This window comes from Phascolarctos cinereus, unplaced genomic scaffold (genome assembly GCF_003287225.1).
Source record: "Phascolarctos cinereus isolate Bilbo 61053 unplaced genomic scaffold, phaCin_HiC Scaffold_4;HRSCAF=312, whole genome shotgun sequence".
Lineage (NCBI taxonomy): Eukaryota > Metazoa > Chordata > Mammalia > Diprotodontia > Phascolarctidae > Phascolarctos > Phascolarctos cinereus.
This window is the reverse complement of record NW_027555847.1, coordinates 508,583,987-508,602,197: the sequence shown is the minus strand read 5'-3', so window position 1 is coordinate 508,602,197 and position 18,211 is coordinate 508,583,987. Positions and strand designations below refer to the sequence as shown.

General features: G+C 39.0%; 1 protein-coding gene across 1 annotated transcript in view; it reads right to left on the bottom strand.

Moving 5' to 3' along the window:
• The window catches only part of LOC110197071 (myosin regulatory light chain 12B-like), a 30,359-nt gene that overhangs the window by 8,131 nt on the left and 4,017 nt on the right, over nucleotides 1-18,211 (bottom strand). Inside the window, exons 2-3 of the mRNA XM_020970672.2 lie at nucleotides 9,756-9,951; nucleotides 5,874-6,035 (exon numbers count right to left, since the gene is read on the bottom strand). Of these exons, the coding sequence (XP_020826331.1) occupies nucleotides 5,874-6,035; nucleotides 9,756-9,936 (343 nt within the window). The 5' untranslated portion in view covers nucleotides 9,937-9,951. The remainder of the gene's footprint in view (nucleotides 1-5,873; nucleotides 6,036-9,755; nucleotides 9,952-18,211) is intronic.

Sequence of the window (18,211 nt, the reverse complement as noted above, 5' to 3'; positions counted from 1 at the left end):
ATGCTACTGCTAGGCCTATACATCAAAGAGATAAAAGAGGAAGGACCCATATATACAAAAATATTTATAGCAGCATTTTTGATAGTAGGCAAGAAATGTAAACCAAGAGAGTGCCCATCAAATGGGAAATGGCCAAACAAATCATAGTATATGAATAATGGGATATTACTGTGCATTTGCAAGATACATGTGAAGAAAGGATGAGACAGTTTCAGTGAAACTTGGCTAGACTTGTAATGACAGCACTGAAGTGGGCAAAACAAGAACAATTTATATAATAACAACAGCATTGTAAAAAACAAACAACTCTGAAAGCCATAAAAATTCTGATCAACATAAAGACCAACCATGATTCCAGAGAACCAATGATGAGGCACGTTATTTATCTCTCCTGATAAACAGGGTGATGGATTCAGGATGCAAAGGACGCATAGTTTTTATTATACATGCCCAATTAGGGAACTTCTTTTGCTTGACTAAGGACAAAGTCTTTGTTTTTCTTTTAGAGGGAAGTAGTGCAGGGGGCAATAAAAACTTTTTAAATTAAAAAAATGAAATTTAAAATTATATTTCATATCAGTCGATCAACAAATATTTATTAAGCACCCACTACATGCCAAGCACTGGGGATACACAGAAAGGCAAAAGACAGCCCTTGTTCTCAAGAAGCTCACAGTCTAACTGGGGAGATAACAGATAAACAACTATGTATAAACAAGCTATATACAGGATAAATATGAAATAATTAATAGATGGAAGGCAGCAGAATTCAGAGGAATGAGGAAAAGCTTCCTAGGAAGTAGGATTTTAGCTGGGACTTGAAGTAATCCAGAGAAGGCAGGAAGGTGGAGATGATGAGGGAGAGAATTTCAAGTCAATGAAAATGTCCAGAGTTGGGAGATGAAGTGACTTCTTCGCTGCATTAAAGAATATGTGGAGATGTAAGATGTAAGGAGACTGAGAAAGGGGGACAGGTTATGAAGGGCTTGAATGCCAAACAAGATTTTATACTTGATTCTGGAGGTGACTGGGAGTAAACGGAAGGTTATTGATGGGGTTAGGAGTGGGTGTGGGGTGACACGATAAGACCTATGCTTTAGAAAGATCACTTTGATAGCTGACTGAAGAGTGTAGTGGAGTGAGGAGACCTGTGGCAGGTAGATAAATAAGTCAGCTATTGCTATAGTCCAGGCACAATTTGAAGAGGGCTTGCACCAGGGTGGTGGCAGTGTAAGAGGAGAGAAGTGGGCATATTCAACAGATACTACAAAGATAAAATCAAAAGGGTGTGGCAACAGATTGGATATGGGAAGGGGAGGGGGTGAGAGATAGTGAGGAACAAAAGATGACACCTAGGTTTTTGAGCCTGGGTGACAGTAAAGCAGACAGAAGGAGCAGTCAGGTAGGAGGAAAACTTCTACCCCATGGCTAGCAAACCTGCACTAGATGTTACTCTTTTTATCCCTGCATCACTTAATCACAGCAGCCTAAGAATAAACTAACTCCAAACCCTTTTCTTTTATCCTCACTCTCAATGCCACATTACTCACGCCCTACTTCAACTCTACTCACCCTCCGCTGTGCCCAATGGAATTCCTGTTCCACAATGAACAAACGTCCCTTCATTCTGGATCCTTCCTCCCTCATATGCCTTCCATTTAATGGGATCTGATACCTGCTTTCTTCCAGATGGTGTGTCCCTGGCCATTCGTCAGTATTGTCATTACCTTTACTCACCACTTCACCAGAGCAAGGTAATTATTTTATTATTTCCTATTTCCCTCTCTCACTACTCAGAGAAGCTATTCCAAACCTCCTCTTCTCTTCTCAAAGTGTCCCACATCTCCCCATCCTCCTAACAAATGAACTTGTTTTTAACTTAACAAAGGAAACTGGCATTTGACTTGAATACCCTCTTCTCTCTTTTTTACTCCTGACTCTCTCTCTTTCTTTTCTCAAGTCTCTGATGATGAGGTAGCCCTTTTCTTTGCCACAGTCAACGTCTACATGGGCCTTTGATCTCAACTCCTTTCATTTTCTCTAGAAGAATGACAATCACCCCTCTCTTTCTCTAATCTTTAACTTCACCCTATCTACTGATTCTTTTCCTGCTGCCTTTAAACATGCCCAAGTCTTCCCCATCCTTAAAATAAAAATCAAAACCTTCACTAGACCCTATGATCCTATATCTTCTCCCTTCTCTGCCAGACTCCTAAAAAAAACTTGTTTACACTTGCTAACTCACTCCACCACCTCTCCTCTCCCTCTCTTCTAATCTCTCTGTAATCTAGCTTCTAACCTCATGCAACTTAAACTTCTCTCTCTAAAGTTACCAACAATCTCTTAAGCCCTAAATCTGATGATCTTTTCTCAGCCATACTTCTTGACCTGTCTATTTCCCATCCAGTTTTTTATCATCATGTATCTCACCTCCCTGCTCAATAAACTCCAGTGGCTTCCTATTACTTCCAAGACAAATGTAAAAATGCTGTTTGGCACTTTAAGCTCTTAATCTGGCCCTTTTCTGCATTTCCAGTCTTGTTACCCCTCACTCTTCTCCATCCTCTCTACAATCCAACCACACTGACCTTCTTGCTGTTCCTCAAACACAACTTGCATCTCCCGCCTCCATCCATGCCTTTTCACTGGCTGCTCCCCATGCCTGCAATTCCCTCCCTCCTCACAGAGGCCTTCTGGCTTCCTTTAAGACTCAGCTTAAGTCTCATCTTCTGCAGGAAGCCTTTTCCAGTGCTGTCCTCCCACCTCCCACCCCCTCCCATAATGCCTTCTAAAATTGCCTTCCATTTACTCTATATTTACCTCGTATGAACCTAATTATTTATATGTTGTTTTCCCCATTAGAATGCAAGCTCAAGGGCAGGTATATTTTGCCTTTCATTTTATCCTTAGCACTTAGTGCCTGGCTCACATTAAGTGTGCTTAATAAATGCTGGGTGACTGCTGACTGAACACTCTGTCCTGCAGCCTCCTCTTCTCAATCTATACTCTCATTCTTGGTGATCTCATTAGTTACTGTGGGTTTAATGATCATCTCTATACAAATGACTCACAGAACTCGCTCTCCCCATATCTATATCTATCTATCTATCTATCTATCTATCTATCTATCTATCTATCTATCTACCTACCTACCTGTACACACACACACACACACACACATATCATCATCATCATCATCATCCAACCCTGAGTTCCAGTCCTTCATGACCAACTGCCTATTGGACATTTCAAATTGGATGTTAGGTAGGCATCTTAAACTAAAGATATTAAAAAAAAACCTTCTCCCCTTCAAACCCACTTCTGAACTTTCCTATTTTGTCAGGGAAACTACCATCCTTCCAGTCACTTAGATGATAACCACTGTGCCAACCTCAACTCCTCACTCTCAATCACCTCATATATCCAATCAGTTGCCAAATCTTGCCAATTTTACTTTCATATCTCTCAAATTCATCCCCCTTTTGCCATTTCACAGGACTACACCTTAGTACAGGCCTTATTCATCTGATACGTAGACTCCTGTAATACCCTGTAATGTAATGTGTCTCTGCTTCAAGTCTCTTCCCTCTCCAATCCATCTTCCACATAGCTATCAAAGTGATATTCCTAAAACAAAAGTCTAACTATGTCAATTCTCTGCTTACTAAACTCTAGTTTTCCCCTATTATCTTTAGGATCAAATACAAACTCCTCTGCTTAACATTCAAAGTCCTTCCCAGCTGGCTCCAACCCACTCTTGCAGTCTATGTAATACTCCTCTTTAGACACTCTATGGTCCAACCAAACAGGCCTTTCACAACATTAGTTCTCCTACCTCTGTGATTCTATACTACTTGTCCCTCTGCCTGAACTACATACTCTCCCCATATCTACTTCTCAGAATCCCTTGCTTCCTTTAAAATTCAGCTTAAACATTACCTTCTGTATGAGGCTTTTCCCTCTGTAAAATTACCTCATATTTTTGCATATACTTACATCTTCCTTGACAGTATGTAAGCTCTCTGAGACTTTCATTTTTACTTTTGTATCCCTAGCACTTAGCAAAGTGCACAGAACATAGAAGGGCTTATTAAATGACTTGCCTAAAAATTACATAACAGATCTTGGCCTAGAGAAGATAGAAAATAAAGAGGAGAGTGGTTGAGATATAATGGCATAAGCAAAGGCATACTGGAGAAAGCAGAAGTTACATTTAATTGAGAGGGGAATACAACTAAAAATAAGGGCAAGCATGGACCAGACTCATGAAGTTTTCTCAGTTCAACAATTCTGTTTTGTACTAAATAGGATCTTACATAACTTTTAATAAGGAATTCGTTAAGGTCTCTTCTGATCCCTTCTTGTCGCATTAGTGACTCTAGGTTCTCAAAGACTATGCCAGAAAAATGCTAATTTTTAGCACTTCCTTCTAAACTTGAAAGGCTTCCAGTATGGGCCAACTGACTATCTGTCTACAGTCCAAAGACCATTAAATTAACAATCAATAAGCATTTATTAAGCACCTACTATATTTCAGGCACTGTGCTAGGCAGCTAGGGATACAAAACCAAAAATGAAACAGTCCTGGACCTCAAGGCACTTGTGTTCCATAGGTTAAGGCAACATACACAAATGAGTGTATAGGAACTGTGGAGGACAGCCAAATAAAGGCAAGGAAATGTAATGTTGTATGTAAAGAACATCAAAAAGGCCAGTCTGACTAGATCATAGAGTGCATGATAGGAAGGAAAATATATTAAAGCTGGAAAGGTAGTTTAGGGTCATCTTATTTAGGGTTTTAAATGCTTAACAGAAGAGTCTGTAATTGATCCTAGAAATAATAGAGAGCCACTGGACTTTACTGAGTAGAGGAGTGACATAGTGAGACCTGTGCTTTAGGAATATCACTTTGGTAGCTATGTAGATGATGGAGTGGGAAGAACCAAGAGACAAGAGAGATCTATTAGGAAGCTACTGCAATAGTCCAGGTCTGAGGTGAGGAGCGTCTGCACTACGGTGGTGTCCATGTGAGGAGAAGCTGAATACAGAGAGATATCGAAGAAGCAAGAATGACAAGATTTGGTGAGTGACTAGCTACGCGGGATAAGAGAGACTGTGGAGTTAAGATAGCTCTAAGGTTGTAAACTTAAATGATTAAAAAGATGGTGGTGTTTACTACCGAAATAAGGAAATTCAGAAAAGGGGGTGGATTTGAGGAAAAAGAGAGAGTTCTTTTTTAGATACATCTGAGATGCCTATGGGATATCTAGTTTGAAACATCCACTAGGCAGCTGGGGATGAGGGACTGCAGCTCAGGGGAGAGGCTAGGGTTGGATATACAGGGTATTCCAAAAGTCTTATTGCAATTTTAAGCTGTTAATGCTTGGACCATCCTGTATAGTTCTGTGAGTTATCTGCACAGAGAAAACAATGACACCTATGGGAGCTAATGAGGTCAACAAGAGGTAGAATTAGATAAAGCATCAGGAGAAACTAATGTCATCAATCAGAAGCTCATCACCAGACTAGCAGCAGGGTAGTGATTTTTTTCTGGGGCACCATTAACTCTCATAGATTATCTACTAAATTATAATTGGGGTCATACTTTGTATTGGTAGAAGTTGTACATATATCAATAAAATAACAGATGTGGATATGAACATAAGAATTAAAAATATCCTTTCTGATGTTTCACAAAGCCAAATAAAGATTTTAATTCCTGCTGTCAGCTATTTGAGAAGGCCACTTCTGCAACCAGAATCTTCAGTTTTACTGTGGTACCTAAACTTCACATTAACATACTTAGCTAGATATATCTTAATTTTGCAGTTGATTTGAAAACTATGTGATACTATTTCATGATTAGCACCCACCTGTTGCCTCTTCATCAAAGCAAGCAAAAGCATTTCGAATTACATCTTCTGGATCTGTTCCATTTAATTTCTCACCAAACATAGTAAGAAACATGGTGAAGTTTATTGGACCTAGAGCCTCACTCATCATAGCATCTAGGTATGCATCAGTTGGATTCTTCCCTAAAAGAATTCACATGAAAAAAAATGTAAAGTTGGTAACTATGATGCAGTTATTTCTAGTATGATAATAATCATTACCTTACTAAATTATTATTCAATATGCAATATTGTAATATTAAAGCTTAGAAAGCAGATTTAAACAAAAGTTATTTTGAGTAAAGAACAACAAAGGTAACCACCAACATGAGAACATGTTTAAATCTAGTATTGCTAAATTTGCATATGGGAGGTGAAGTAAAAGGAAAAGAACTGGTTTGAGAATCAGAAAATCTGGGTTCCAGTCTCAGCTCTATCACTGACCATTTGACCTTAGAAAGTCACAAATCTCTCTCTACAGATGAATTCCTTCATCTCTAAATTAGGGAGAATATTACTGGCACAATTTACTTCATAAAGTTTTGGAGAGATCAAGTAAGATGATGCTTATACAGGTGCCTTGTAATCATAAAATATTATATAAACGTTAAGTTACTATCATTATTTTACACATTTAGTCTCCACCTTGCAAATGGATTGTTTTCCCAGTCTGCTAATAAATCAATGATTAGAAAACACATTTTCTCAGGCAGAGATTAAAAGTATTGTTTAGATTCTTAGTTTTGACCATAAAAGGGTCTGAATTATACTATCATATTTTAATTTCTTATTATTTCTATCAGAAAACGAATTCTGAGTTCCAACTGGGAACTATCTCTTCAAGCCACATAGTTCTGAGGAAACTTTCCTGCTCTGGCTCTAGAGGTAAAAGGCTCTCCTACATTGACTGCCACTTGAGATAGAAAAAGTGATTTGGTTCTCAGAATGTTCAAAACCTGAGGACTCATTTTGCAACTGGAGGGTTACTGGTGATCTTAAAGAAAGCAGTTTAGATAGAGTGGAAGGGAAGGAAGCCATTATCACAAGGGATTAAGGATTAGGTGGGTAGTAAGGAAATGAAGGTTGTGAGTGTAGATTACTTTTTCTAGAAATTTGGCAGTAAAAAAGAGAAATATGAGAGGGTAGCAAGTCTGAAGGTTTGAGGGGTTTTTTAGAATGGGGAGACAAGCATTTTTATAGAGGAGAAGTAGGCAATGGAGAGGTAGAAATGAAAGCTATGAGGCAAAGAAAGGACGACTGATGAACGAATAAAGTATTAAATGTTTACTACATGCAAAGCACTGTGCTAAATGCTAGGGATACAAATAGAAAAGACAGGTTGTAAACAGCTCACATTCTAATGGAGGAGACAACATATATGGAAAGATACTATGGCCTCAGAGTGCAGAAGCAAAATAGATGGTAATGTATCTTTTAAAACATCTTTTTCATTGATAAAATCACAATTTTCTGAGGTCTAACCATTTGATAGTGCCAAGAACTTTCTTTTCTGGGTCTTCAATAAATGTAGTTGTAGCACTACCTGCAGGAGCAGGTAGTTCCATCTTTTCTGTAAGGGTTGGATTCCAGGATGATGGCTAAGGGTAGTGGGCTAGAAGAAAGCACACATATGCTTTTCTATAGGCTCTTGGGTTGAGGGTCCTGGGCCTCCCAGATAAAGGCTGTAAGGGTGGGTGGTTGGGAGCAGAACCAGTGACCTACTGTGTTCTGCTATTTCCAGATCTCTATGCCTATCTGCACATCCACTACTGGCAACTGGCCAGCTGATGCCACTGGATCCTCCATGATGGTTTTGGGACTGAGCTAGAAGTAGGTCAGGTGGTTGGGGCGGGGGAGGGAATGACAGACAACATCAATCCCAAGGCTCTTAGGTTCAGAGTCCTGGGCAGTCTCCATCAGGATCTGGGAGGAGAAAATGATCAATGGTGGTTTGACTTGCATGGCACATATTGCCTCCTGTCTCTCCCTTTGAGTCCAGCAAAGCTACCCTATGGGTAGCAGGTAGTTGGTATATGGTGGGGATGGCTGACCATGGGCATTATTTAGACCAGTGATCTCCAAGCTTTTTGGACTGCACATCTCTATTGGGAAAAAGTTTTTTTTTTCTTTAGCAAATACCTCTAATTATAAATATGTATTACTATGACACTTACTCCTACCAGTCTAAAACAAAAATGAAAAGGAGGCTCTCCCCCAAAGGTCACTACTACCTTAGGGTGCAGAACCCACCCTCAAGTTACCCTGTGACTGATCTCTTGGGTCATGCCACAGTCTCCATTTATGGAGATCAAAGTGCTCGGACTAAGTATGGAAGTAAGTGAAACCAGAAAATGATTTAAAAGGTTCACAATGTGCTACAACTGTATGACATAAATCAGGGTCACCTGAAAAGTTTCCTGAGTCTGCCCTAGTCTTAAACTCGTTAAGAAATAAAACAGGCATTCTTTTTTTCTTTTTTTGAAGAGGTCAACCTTGGAAATGCAGGCTTACCCCTTAATTCTCCTCAACACCTCTTTTCTGAAGTGAGACATCTAAAATACTACAATTTTCCAGTCATTTAGAATGCAAAAAATTATTACATTGAACTAGGCCTATCATATGAACATTGACCATTACGTTTAAAAACAAAAAACCAAAAACCCTGAATGTACAAACATAAGGTTCTTAAGAGATCAGTGTTAAGTTATTTACATGATCCTCTTGATGTCCGTCTGTATGTTTATTTTCTATTATAAAATTCATTAGACACACAGAATACAGGATTAGCTATAGAATCCAGAATAATATATCCTGGTTTCTTGTTTCAGTGCTCTGCCACATTCTAGCTCCAAGCTCTAGAAGTATTCTCTTCGTCCTTCAAAAAATTAGATCTTCTCTGCCTTGTTCTCCTGGCACAAACCCAGGGTTCTGATCTAAATCGCTCAAACCTGACATTCCTAGCTAGCTGTTCTATCTTTCTGTTGGAATCTGCCTTGCTCCCAGAAACTGCACCCTGCCTCCCAGCCTGGCCAGATCTGCCAATTTGATTGGGCTTAAACCTGCCCATATGATGAAACCAGTTTTGGTTCTGGGCAGGAGAGGAGTACCTGTAACTGTGAATCATAAACCCCTAGGATTAGTATCAAACTCCAGTCTTGCTAATAATTCCCTTACCTGTTATTTTAATTCCCTTGTACAAATCCTGACCCTTTGTTGCCTAGTCTCTGACTAGGTACTCAAATAACTAGATCCTGCCTGACTTCTTGCTTTTCTTAAGCTAGGGTACCAATCTACAAAAAAAGCTTGAGAACCTCTGATCTAGGTGAACTCCTGTTCTTGGCCTTTTCACATTTGTCCTGTCCTTTTGCTGCTCAAGTTTAGGTATGAAATCATTCTTATTTCCACACTTAGAAATCTCTTTGCATTAGTCTTAAGCCAGGCTCAACTTCTCAAATAGCAGTTAGCTCCTAATCAATTAATTCAATCCTTTCCCCTATGAACTTAAGGTTACTTGCTTTGACTGCTTTTCCTTGTCCTGTTTCACTAGAAAGTGCTAGACTCTGAATTCTACTCCTGGCTCTGATATTATCCACTCGATCTTAGATTTAAATCATTTAATGTTTTTCTCAATTCCATTTCATTACCTTTAAAATGAGAAAGTTGGACTTAGTGACTTCTGAGGTCCATTCCAACTCAAAGATTCTATACTTCTATGTTCTCTAGCTCCTCTTATTGTTCTGTTCTCAGTTAGACTATCACAAATTAGCAATTGCATTTAACCTGATTAAGGGGAGTACTCTTGTGATCTCCCTGGTTCACAAAATAATTTTTTTCAGGAAAAAAAAATGAGCCCCTAAAATTTACCCAAGGAAGCAAGCATATCATGCAAATCTTCTTTGTCGATGAAACCATCTCTGTTCTGATCAATCATGTTAAAAGCCTCCTTGAATTCTTGAATCTGTGACTGGTCAAACATGGCAAATACATTGGAAGTTGCTCGTTGAGGACGCTTCTTTGTGGTCTTCTTTGCCTTTTTGCTCGACATGTTGGATAGTGGATTCTAGCAGAGAAAAAAAATTTATAGACTAAAATAAAATTTATAGAATCTAAAATCAGTAAGCAGAAAAACCTCATTGAAGAGTTGCTATTTACACTGAGTAAAGGTAATCGCAAAATAAACCATACCTGTAAGATGAAAATAAAGTAACTCCAAAGAAACATATGTAGTTTAAGATTAAGAAATAGATGTTTTCATTCTTTCTCCTTTTAACTTACGCTGGATAAAATTTTAATAAGTATGAAATCATTTCAAAAAATTCAGTAAAATCCCATTACAACTTATTGTATAGATTTGATCATATCATAGATCATACTCTAGAGGCAGCATGTTCTAGAAGAAATTATGTACATCTAACAAGATCTATGACCTTCTGAATTTTCCTATTAGCATCAAGGGCACTACCAACCTGCCAATTACCTATGTTAACAACCTCAGTGTCATGCTCAACTCCTTAACTCTTATTCACCTCCCATATCTAATCTGCTACAAATCTTTTCATTTCTACCTTCACAACATCCCTCATATATGTTCTCTTCTTTCCCCTCATACAGCCACAACCTTAGCTCATGCCCTCATCACCACTTATTTAGACTACTGCAAATGCTTTTTAATTGGTCTTCCTGTCTCAACCTTCTCCAATCCAATCCATCCTCCAAACAGCTGCCAAGGTGATTTTCCTTGTGTTGGGCTGAAGCTCTAATGAGCTTCAGGGGTTTCCTATTACCAACCTGGCCCTTTCCTATATTTTATTCTCACTCCTACAAGGCATTCTACGATCCAGCTATATCACCCTACTTGCAATTCCTCCATTTCTCTTTTCCTTGCCTTTGCACTGGCTATATTCTATGCTCAAAATGCTTTGTTCCCTCACGTCGACTTTGAGAATCAATTCAAAACCTACCTTTTGTGGGCCTCTCCTGGTCTCCCCAGATGCTAATGACTCCCATTTCAGATTACTGTTCCATCTACTCTGTATATATCTTGCCTATACCTTGTTACCCACATTGTTTCCCCAATTAGAATGTATGCTCCATGAGGGCAGAGACTAGTGTTTGCCTTCTTTCTATCCCTAGAACTTAGTACAGGACTAGCACATAGTAAATGCTTAATAAATGCTTGTAGCTATCATTGGGCAAACCACTTACCTTCCTTGGGCCTGACTCCTCATCTGTGAAACAGAGGCTTAATTATATATCCAGGACAGCAGGGACCCTGTCTCATTTAAACTCCGCCTCTCCTTGCCCCTGCACAAATGCCTAGCATTCACAGCAGTAACATTCCCAAGGCCCCAAACAGCCCTAAAAATTTATTACTCCTATAAAAATTTGATATATTGTAACTTAATTAAAAAAAACAACAACCCTGTAAACAAAGGTTTTCCATTCTTTTCAATTAAGTGATCTAAAAACCATAAACTATAAACAACTTCTTAATGATAATGTTGTGGAATAATAACGTCAAACAGTTTTTTTATCACATGTAATCATTACAACTGCGGTGGGATGAGAGTCATTTGATTTAATTTATGGTATAACAGGGCTGAGAGGTAACCTGGTCCAGTGGATAGACAGCGTGCCTCGAAACCCAGGAAGCCTTAGGTTCAAATACTGCTCTGACACAAACTAGCTGTGTTAGCCCCAGATAACTCATTTCACCTTTCGGCAAGGGGCAGCTAGGGGACTTGGTGGATTAAGTAATTGGCCTGGAGTCAGGAAGATTCATCTTCATGAGTTCAAATCTGGCCTCAGACACTTACTAAACTGTGGGACCCTGGACAGCTTACTTCACCCTGTTTGTCTCAGTTTCCTCACTTGTAAAATAAGCTACAGAAGAATATAGTAAACCAGTCCAGCATCTTTGCCAAGAGAACTTCAAACGGGGTTATGGAGAGTTGGACAACTGAACAACTCTAGCCAAGTCTCTAAGACTATATAAAATTAGCAGAGAAAGTGCTGACTTGTATAGCTAGAGGGAGTCCTCTACAATAGTGAAACGATATGACAAGTCCAGTTCCCATTCCTATAACAGAGCTTCACTTTATCTCCCCAAATCTGAGAAGATTAAATGGAGGGGGAAAATGGCTAGTTTTCTTTTAATGAAGGGATATACCCACAAACTACACTCATAAATTTTAGAAATACAATCAATTTACATTGAATGTTATTAAATTAGAAGATAGAAAAAATATGACAAGGAAAAAGAAGTGGGCTAGTCAGGTAAAGTAAGAAGGATAACAAATGGATAGCCCAAAAGTTGCACTGGTCAAAAGGTCCAGAAGGCGGCTTCTACCAACTGGGTAGAGCTGAGTTCTGCTCCTGACTCTGCCACTATTCATGTGACCTTGAGCAAGTCATTTAATTTTTTTTCTGGATTCCATTTCATCATCTTTTAAATGAAGAATTTGGACTTAATGACTTCTAAAGTTCAAGATACTATTTCTTTTTACTTTTTAATGAATTATTTTCAGTTTTCAATATTCACTTCCACAAGATTTTGAGTTCCAAATTTTCTCCCCATCTCTCCCCTCCCCCCAACCCAAGATGGCATGCATTCTAAATACCCCTTCCCCCAATATGCCCTCCCTTCTATCACCCCCTCCCCTTTATTCCCTTCCCCTTCTATTTTCCTGTAGGACAGGATAGGTTTCTATACCCCTTTACCTTTATATCTTATTTCCCAGTTGCATGTAAAAACAATTTTTAACATTCATTCTTAAAACTTTGAGTTCCAAATTCTCTCCCTTCCTCCCTTCCCACCCACTCTCACTAGGAAGGCAATCAATTCAACACAGGCTACACATATGTAGTCATGCAAAACACCTCCAGTCATCTTGCTAAAGACTAACTATATTTCCCTCCATCCTATCTCATCCCGTTTATTCTATTCTCTCCTTTGACCCTGTCCCTCCTCAAGTGTTTGCTTCTGACTACCCCTCCCCCAATCTGCCCTCCTTTCTACCATTTCCCCCTCCCCTTTTCCCCTTCCCCTCAATTTTCCTGTAGGGTAAGATAGATTTCCATACCCGAGTGTGTTATTCCCTCCTTAAGCCAAATCTGATGAGAGTAAGATTCACTCATTCCCTTTCACCTTCCTCTCCACTGTAAAAGCTTTTTCTTGCCTCTTTTATGTGAGATAATTTACCCCATTCTACCTCTCCCTTTCTCCTCCCAGTACAATCCTCTGACCCCTTAATTTTATTTTTTAGATATCATCCCTTTATATTCAACTCACCCTGTGCCCTCTGTCTATATGTATTTATATTCCCTCTAACTACCTTAGTACTGACAAAGGTCTCATGAGTTACAAATATCATCTTTCCATCTAGGAATATAAAAGCTTCAACTTTAATAAGTCCCTTATGATTTCTCTTCCCTGTTGTATTTGAAAGTCAAATTTTCTATTCAGCTCTGATCTTTTCTGTTTGTTTTTTTTGGTGGCTTTTTTTTTGGGGGGGGGCTAGGCAATGGGGTTAAGTGACTTGTCCAGGGTCACACAGCTAGAAAGTGTTATGTGTCTGAGGCCAGATTTGAATTCAGATCCTCATGATGCAGGGCCAGTGCTCTATCCACTGCACCACCCAGCTGCCCCTTTGTTATTTTTTTTTTCGCTCTGGTCTTTTCATCAAGAATACTTGAAAGTTCTCTATTTCATTGAATTTCCATTTCCCCCCCTGAAGGATTATACTCAGTTTTGCTGGGTAGGTAATTCTTAGTTTTAATTCTAGCTCCTTTGACCTCTGGAATATCATATTCCAAACCCTCTGTTCCCTTAATGTAGAAGCTGCTAAATCTTGTGTTATCCTTATTGTGTTTCCACAATACTTGGATTGCTTCTTTCTGGCTGCTTGCAATATTTTCTCCTTGACCTGGGAACTCTGGAATTTGGCTACAATATTCCTAGGAGTTTATCTTTGGGAATCTCTTTCAGGAGGTGATCGATGGATTCTTTCCATTTCTATTTTGCCCTCTGGTTCTAGAATATCAGGGCAGTTTTCCGTGATGATTTCTTGAAAAATTATGTCTAGGCTCTTTTTTTGGTCATGGCTTTCAGATAATGCAATAATTTTTAAGTTATCTCTCCTGGATCTATTTTCCAGGTCAGTTGTTGTTTCAATGAGATATTTAACATTGTTTTCTATTTTTTTCATTCTTTTGGTTTTGTTTTATAATTTCTTGATTTCTCATAGACTCATTAGCTTCTATTTCCTCTATTCTAATTTTTAAAGGAATTATTTTCTTAAGTGATCTTTTGGATCTCCTTTTCCATTTGGCTAATTCTGCTTTTTAAGACATTCTTCTTCTCATTGGCTTTTTGGACCTCTTTTGCCATTTGGGTTAGGCTATTTTTTAAGGTGTTATTTTCTTCAGTATTTTTTGGGGTCTCCTTTAGCAAGCTGTTGACTCATTTTTATGATTTTCTTGCATTACTCTCATTTCTCTTCCCAATTTTTCCTCTACTTCTCTTGCTTTTCAAAATCCTTTTTGAGCTTTTCCATGGCCTGATATCAATTCATATTTTTCTTGGAGGCTTTGGATGTAGGAGCTTTGTTGTCTTCTGGTCGTACATTTTGATCTTCTTTGTCACCAAAGTAAGATTCTATAGTCTGAGTCTTTTGCCTCTGTTTGCTCATGTTCCCAGCCAATTATTTAACTTTTTAACTCTTTGTTATGGTAGGCTCTGCTTCCAGGTGTACTGTCCCAAGCTTCAGGGGTTTCGTGCAACTGTTTTCAGAGATAATTCTAGGACTTGTAAATTTTCAGTTCTTCCAAGATGGTATGATCAAAGGCCAAGGTATTCACTCCTTTCCTGGCCTGTGCTCTGGTCTATGAGTGACCACAAGCACGCTTTTCTGCCTTGGCACTGTAAGGAGGATTCTCTCTTCACTGCACCACAAGCATCGCCTTGACAGCGCTCCTCCTTGCCCCAGGACCACTACCTCAGACTGCAATCCAAATCTAAGCATAGACAAAACAAGAGATCCCTGCAATCCCCCTCTGATCAGCCACTGGATCCCCCCACCATCTGTGGGCTGAGAACTCTAGAAACGACTGCTGCTGCTGCGGCTGCCACCCCAAGGCTGCGCTAGTGCCAGGGCTGCACTGAGCTCCTCTCTCACCCAGGTCTGACAGACCTTTTCCACTGACCTTCTAAATTGTCTTTGGCATTTGTGGGTTGAGAAGGCTGGAAACCACTGCAGCTACCTGTGATTCAATCCCCTAAGGCCTGTTCTAGGTTTCCTCTAGCCCCATTCTGCCTATACAGTCCACGCTGAACTGTGCTCCTTTCTCAGACCAGTGCAACAACTTTTTCTATCAACCATCCGGGTTGTCTTGGGCTGGACATTTGTTTCACTATGTCTTTTTGTGGGTTCTGCTGCTCTAGAATTTGTTTGGAGTAATTTTTTATAGATATTTGGAGGTGTTTGGGGGAGAGCTCAAGCAAGTCAGTTTTACTCCACCATCTTGACTCTGCCCCCCAAGATTCTCTTTCTATGTTCTCTAGCACCTCTTATTTTTCTTTCTGTTCTCAGTATGGCTATCACAAATTAACAATTACAATTATCTACATTTAACATGAATCCAGAGATATTCCTATAACTCCCCCAGATTCACACATTGGATAAATAACCTATAATTATAGAAGAATGACCAAGAGCTATGCAGGATCAGAAGGTACAGACAGCTTTCTATTTGTTACCAAGATTAAAAACACTGATGAGATCAAAGATCCACTGAAACAATGCAGAAGTATACTTTTAAAGTACATATATAGAACCAAGAAAAGTTCATTAGTCTTTATACAATGTATTGTTCTCAAGGACAGAAACTGATAAAGTGGTTAATTTCCTTATTTCCTTTGGGGGGGAGGAACTAAGTTCTATCTTTTTAGTTTTGTTTTAGATAAAGAGCTATCCCCTAAATATTTTAAAATGTCAGGTTAAATAAAATTTGATAAGTTTTACTAGAAAGTTATCAGGGATATTTATGTTATTAGGTGAAAAGTGGGAAAGTATTCTGCCAAAGACCAGAGAGCATTTGAGATGAATATTTTCCAATCAGCTATATTAAAGAGAATAAGAAAAATCAGGCTGAACAGCATTTTAATTAGTCCTAAAGACGCTTTATAATTCAGGGATTTTAACTGGAGCCAAGACAGACTTATAAAAGAAGCAAATGCAACAGCCTCTTAACTCCTTTTATTCTACTCCTGTTCTGTCACCAGTTCTATACTTTTGCATAGATGTTTCTCCCAGGCCCTTTGAATTTTAAGAAAAAAATGCTACCAATAAAATAGTATGCTGATATTGGAGTAACTGAATACCACTTAATTCAGATGAAGGTAACCAAAGAGATTTCAAATAATGTATAAAGACCAGGTGCATAAGGGGAATCATATGATATGTTCTCTTGGTAATATCAATCAGGTTGCCACATTTTTTGCTAGTTTTAACCACGAATTCTAGACTTAGTCTAATATTCTTTAAAAAGTATGGCAGTTTGGTATACATTTTTAATCCAGTGGAATACCAAATACTTTAACATTTATTAAGTGACCTGCTTTATATGCATGTAGCTCCACTGCAGAGGTAACATATTCTTGTATAATCAAGAATTGTCAAGTAGTTGAATGTGAACTGAATCTGGCTTGTGTGACTCTACGGTCCCTGGGAAAGATGACTGAAAATAAATTATGCCAATGCTTCTTTATCCTAACCTTCCCTTGTTGGGGAATGATTCTTAATTTATTAAGGCCCTACAATCATCTGGCAAGCAGTTCTGGTGCTTCCATGCAAAGCAGTCACTTACTTAAGACTGTCGCTAGTTAAACATCCAGTCTACTTTGATTTTTAAGTCAGTGGAATTACAGGGCAGCTACAAGGCTCAGTGGATAGAGCACCAGGGCTGGAGTCAGGAAGATTTCTCTTTGTGAGTTCATATATAGCCTCAGACACTTGCTAGCTGTGTTGACCCTAGGCAAGTCACTTGACCCTGTTTGCCTCAGTTTCCTCATCTGTAAAATGAGCTGGAGAAGGAAACGGAAAACCATGCCAGTATCTCTGCCAATGAAACCCCAAATGAGGTCACAAAGAGTCAGACACAACTGAACAAAGGAACTGCTTGCACTTTATTAACACTAATGGGTAAAACTAGATACAAGATATTTTGTTTCCCTGCCAAGTAGCAACTGATTTACCATGGAAAGCAATTTTCCTCTTATAACCTAGATTTCTTGGGAGTCACTTTTGATTCCTCCTCTCTTTATCACTTCCCACAAACTTTCAATCCATCCTATAGCTTATTATTTCACAATGTGTCTTAAATTTATTATACCCTTTCCTTCCTTCTACCTGAGTGCTGGTGAATGATTTTGCCTTCCTTTGCTGGCTCTCCCCATCTGCAATAAATAGGTTTCCCCCAAAGAAGATGATTTCCTTTCTGGGTTTTCCTGATACTGCTCAATCCTAGTATTCCTCCAGACCATTCCTTCTTAACTCTCTTCTGCAGATTTCATCATCAAAGTCTTGCATGCTATAAGTAGGTGTCTCCCAGGGCTATGTCCTAAAGCCCTTTCTCTTTCTACACTTCTCCCTTGGTGATCTCATCAGTTCCCCAGCCAGCCCTCATTTCTCTCCAGAACTCCAGTCCCAAATATCAACTACCTTGCTGAGATGCTTCATAGGCAGAACTCACTATCTTTCCCTCAATCTAATTCTCTTCCTAATTCCATTTCTGTCCAGTTGCCCAAGTTTGAAACCTCAGATTCATCCTCAATACCTTACTTTCCCTCAACCTTTATATCCAATTAGCTGTCAAGTGCTGTCAATTCAACTTCTTTAACATTTCTCCTATCTACTCACTTTCTCTTCCCCAGTTCAAGGCCTTATCACATCTCACCTATACTACAACAGCCTCCTAATTGGTCTAACTCAGAGGTTCCCAAAGTGGGTGATACTGTCCCCTGGGGGGCACTGGAACAATGGGGGGGGGGCTGAGCAGTGGTAGCAGCCTCGGTTACAATTAAAGGGCACTGAATAAAAATAAGGGGGCCGTGGAAGCATAAGGAAAGAAGATTAGAAAATTCTGAAAAACCATTCATATATGTTTCATTTGTTGTGTAACAGAGTTAAAGTCCTAGTGATTACATTATTTTCCAAATAAACACACAAAATGCAAATTATAACCAATCAAATTCGAAGACAGGTCTTAAGCCAGTTTACAATACGATACTATATGGTTACATGATGCAATATGGTGTTATC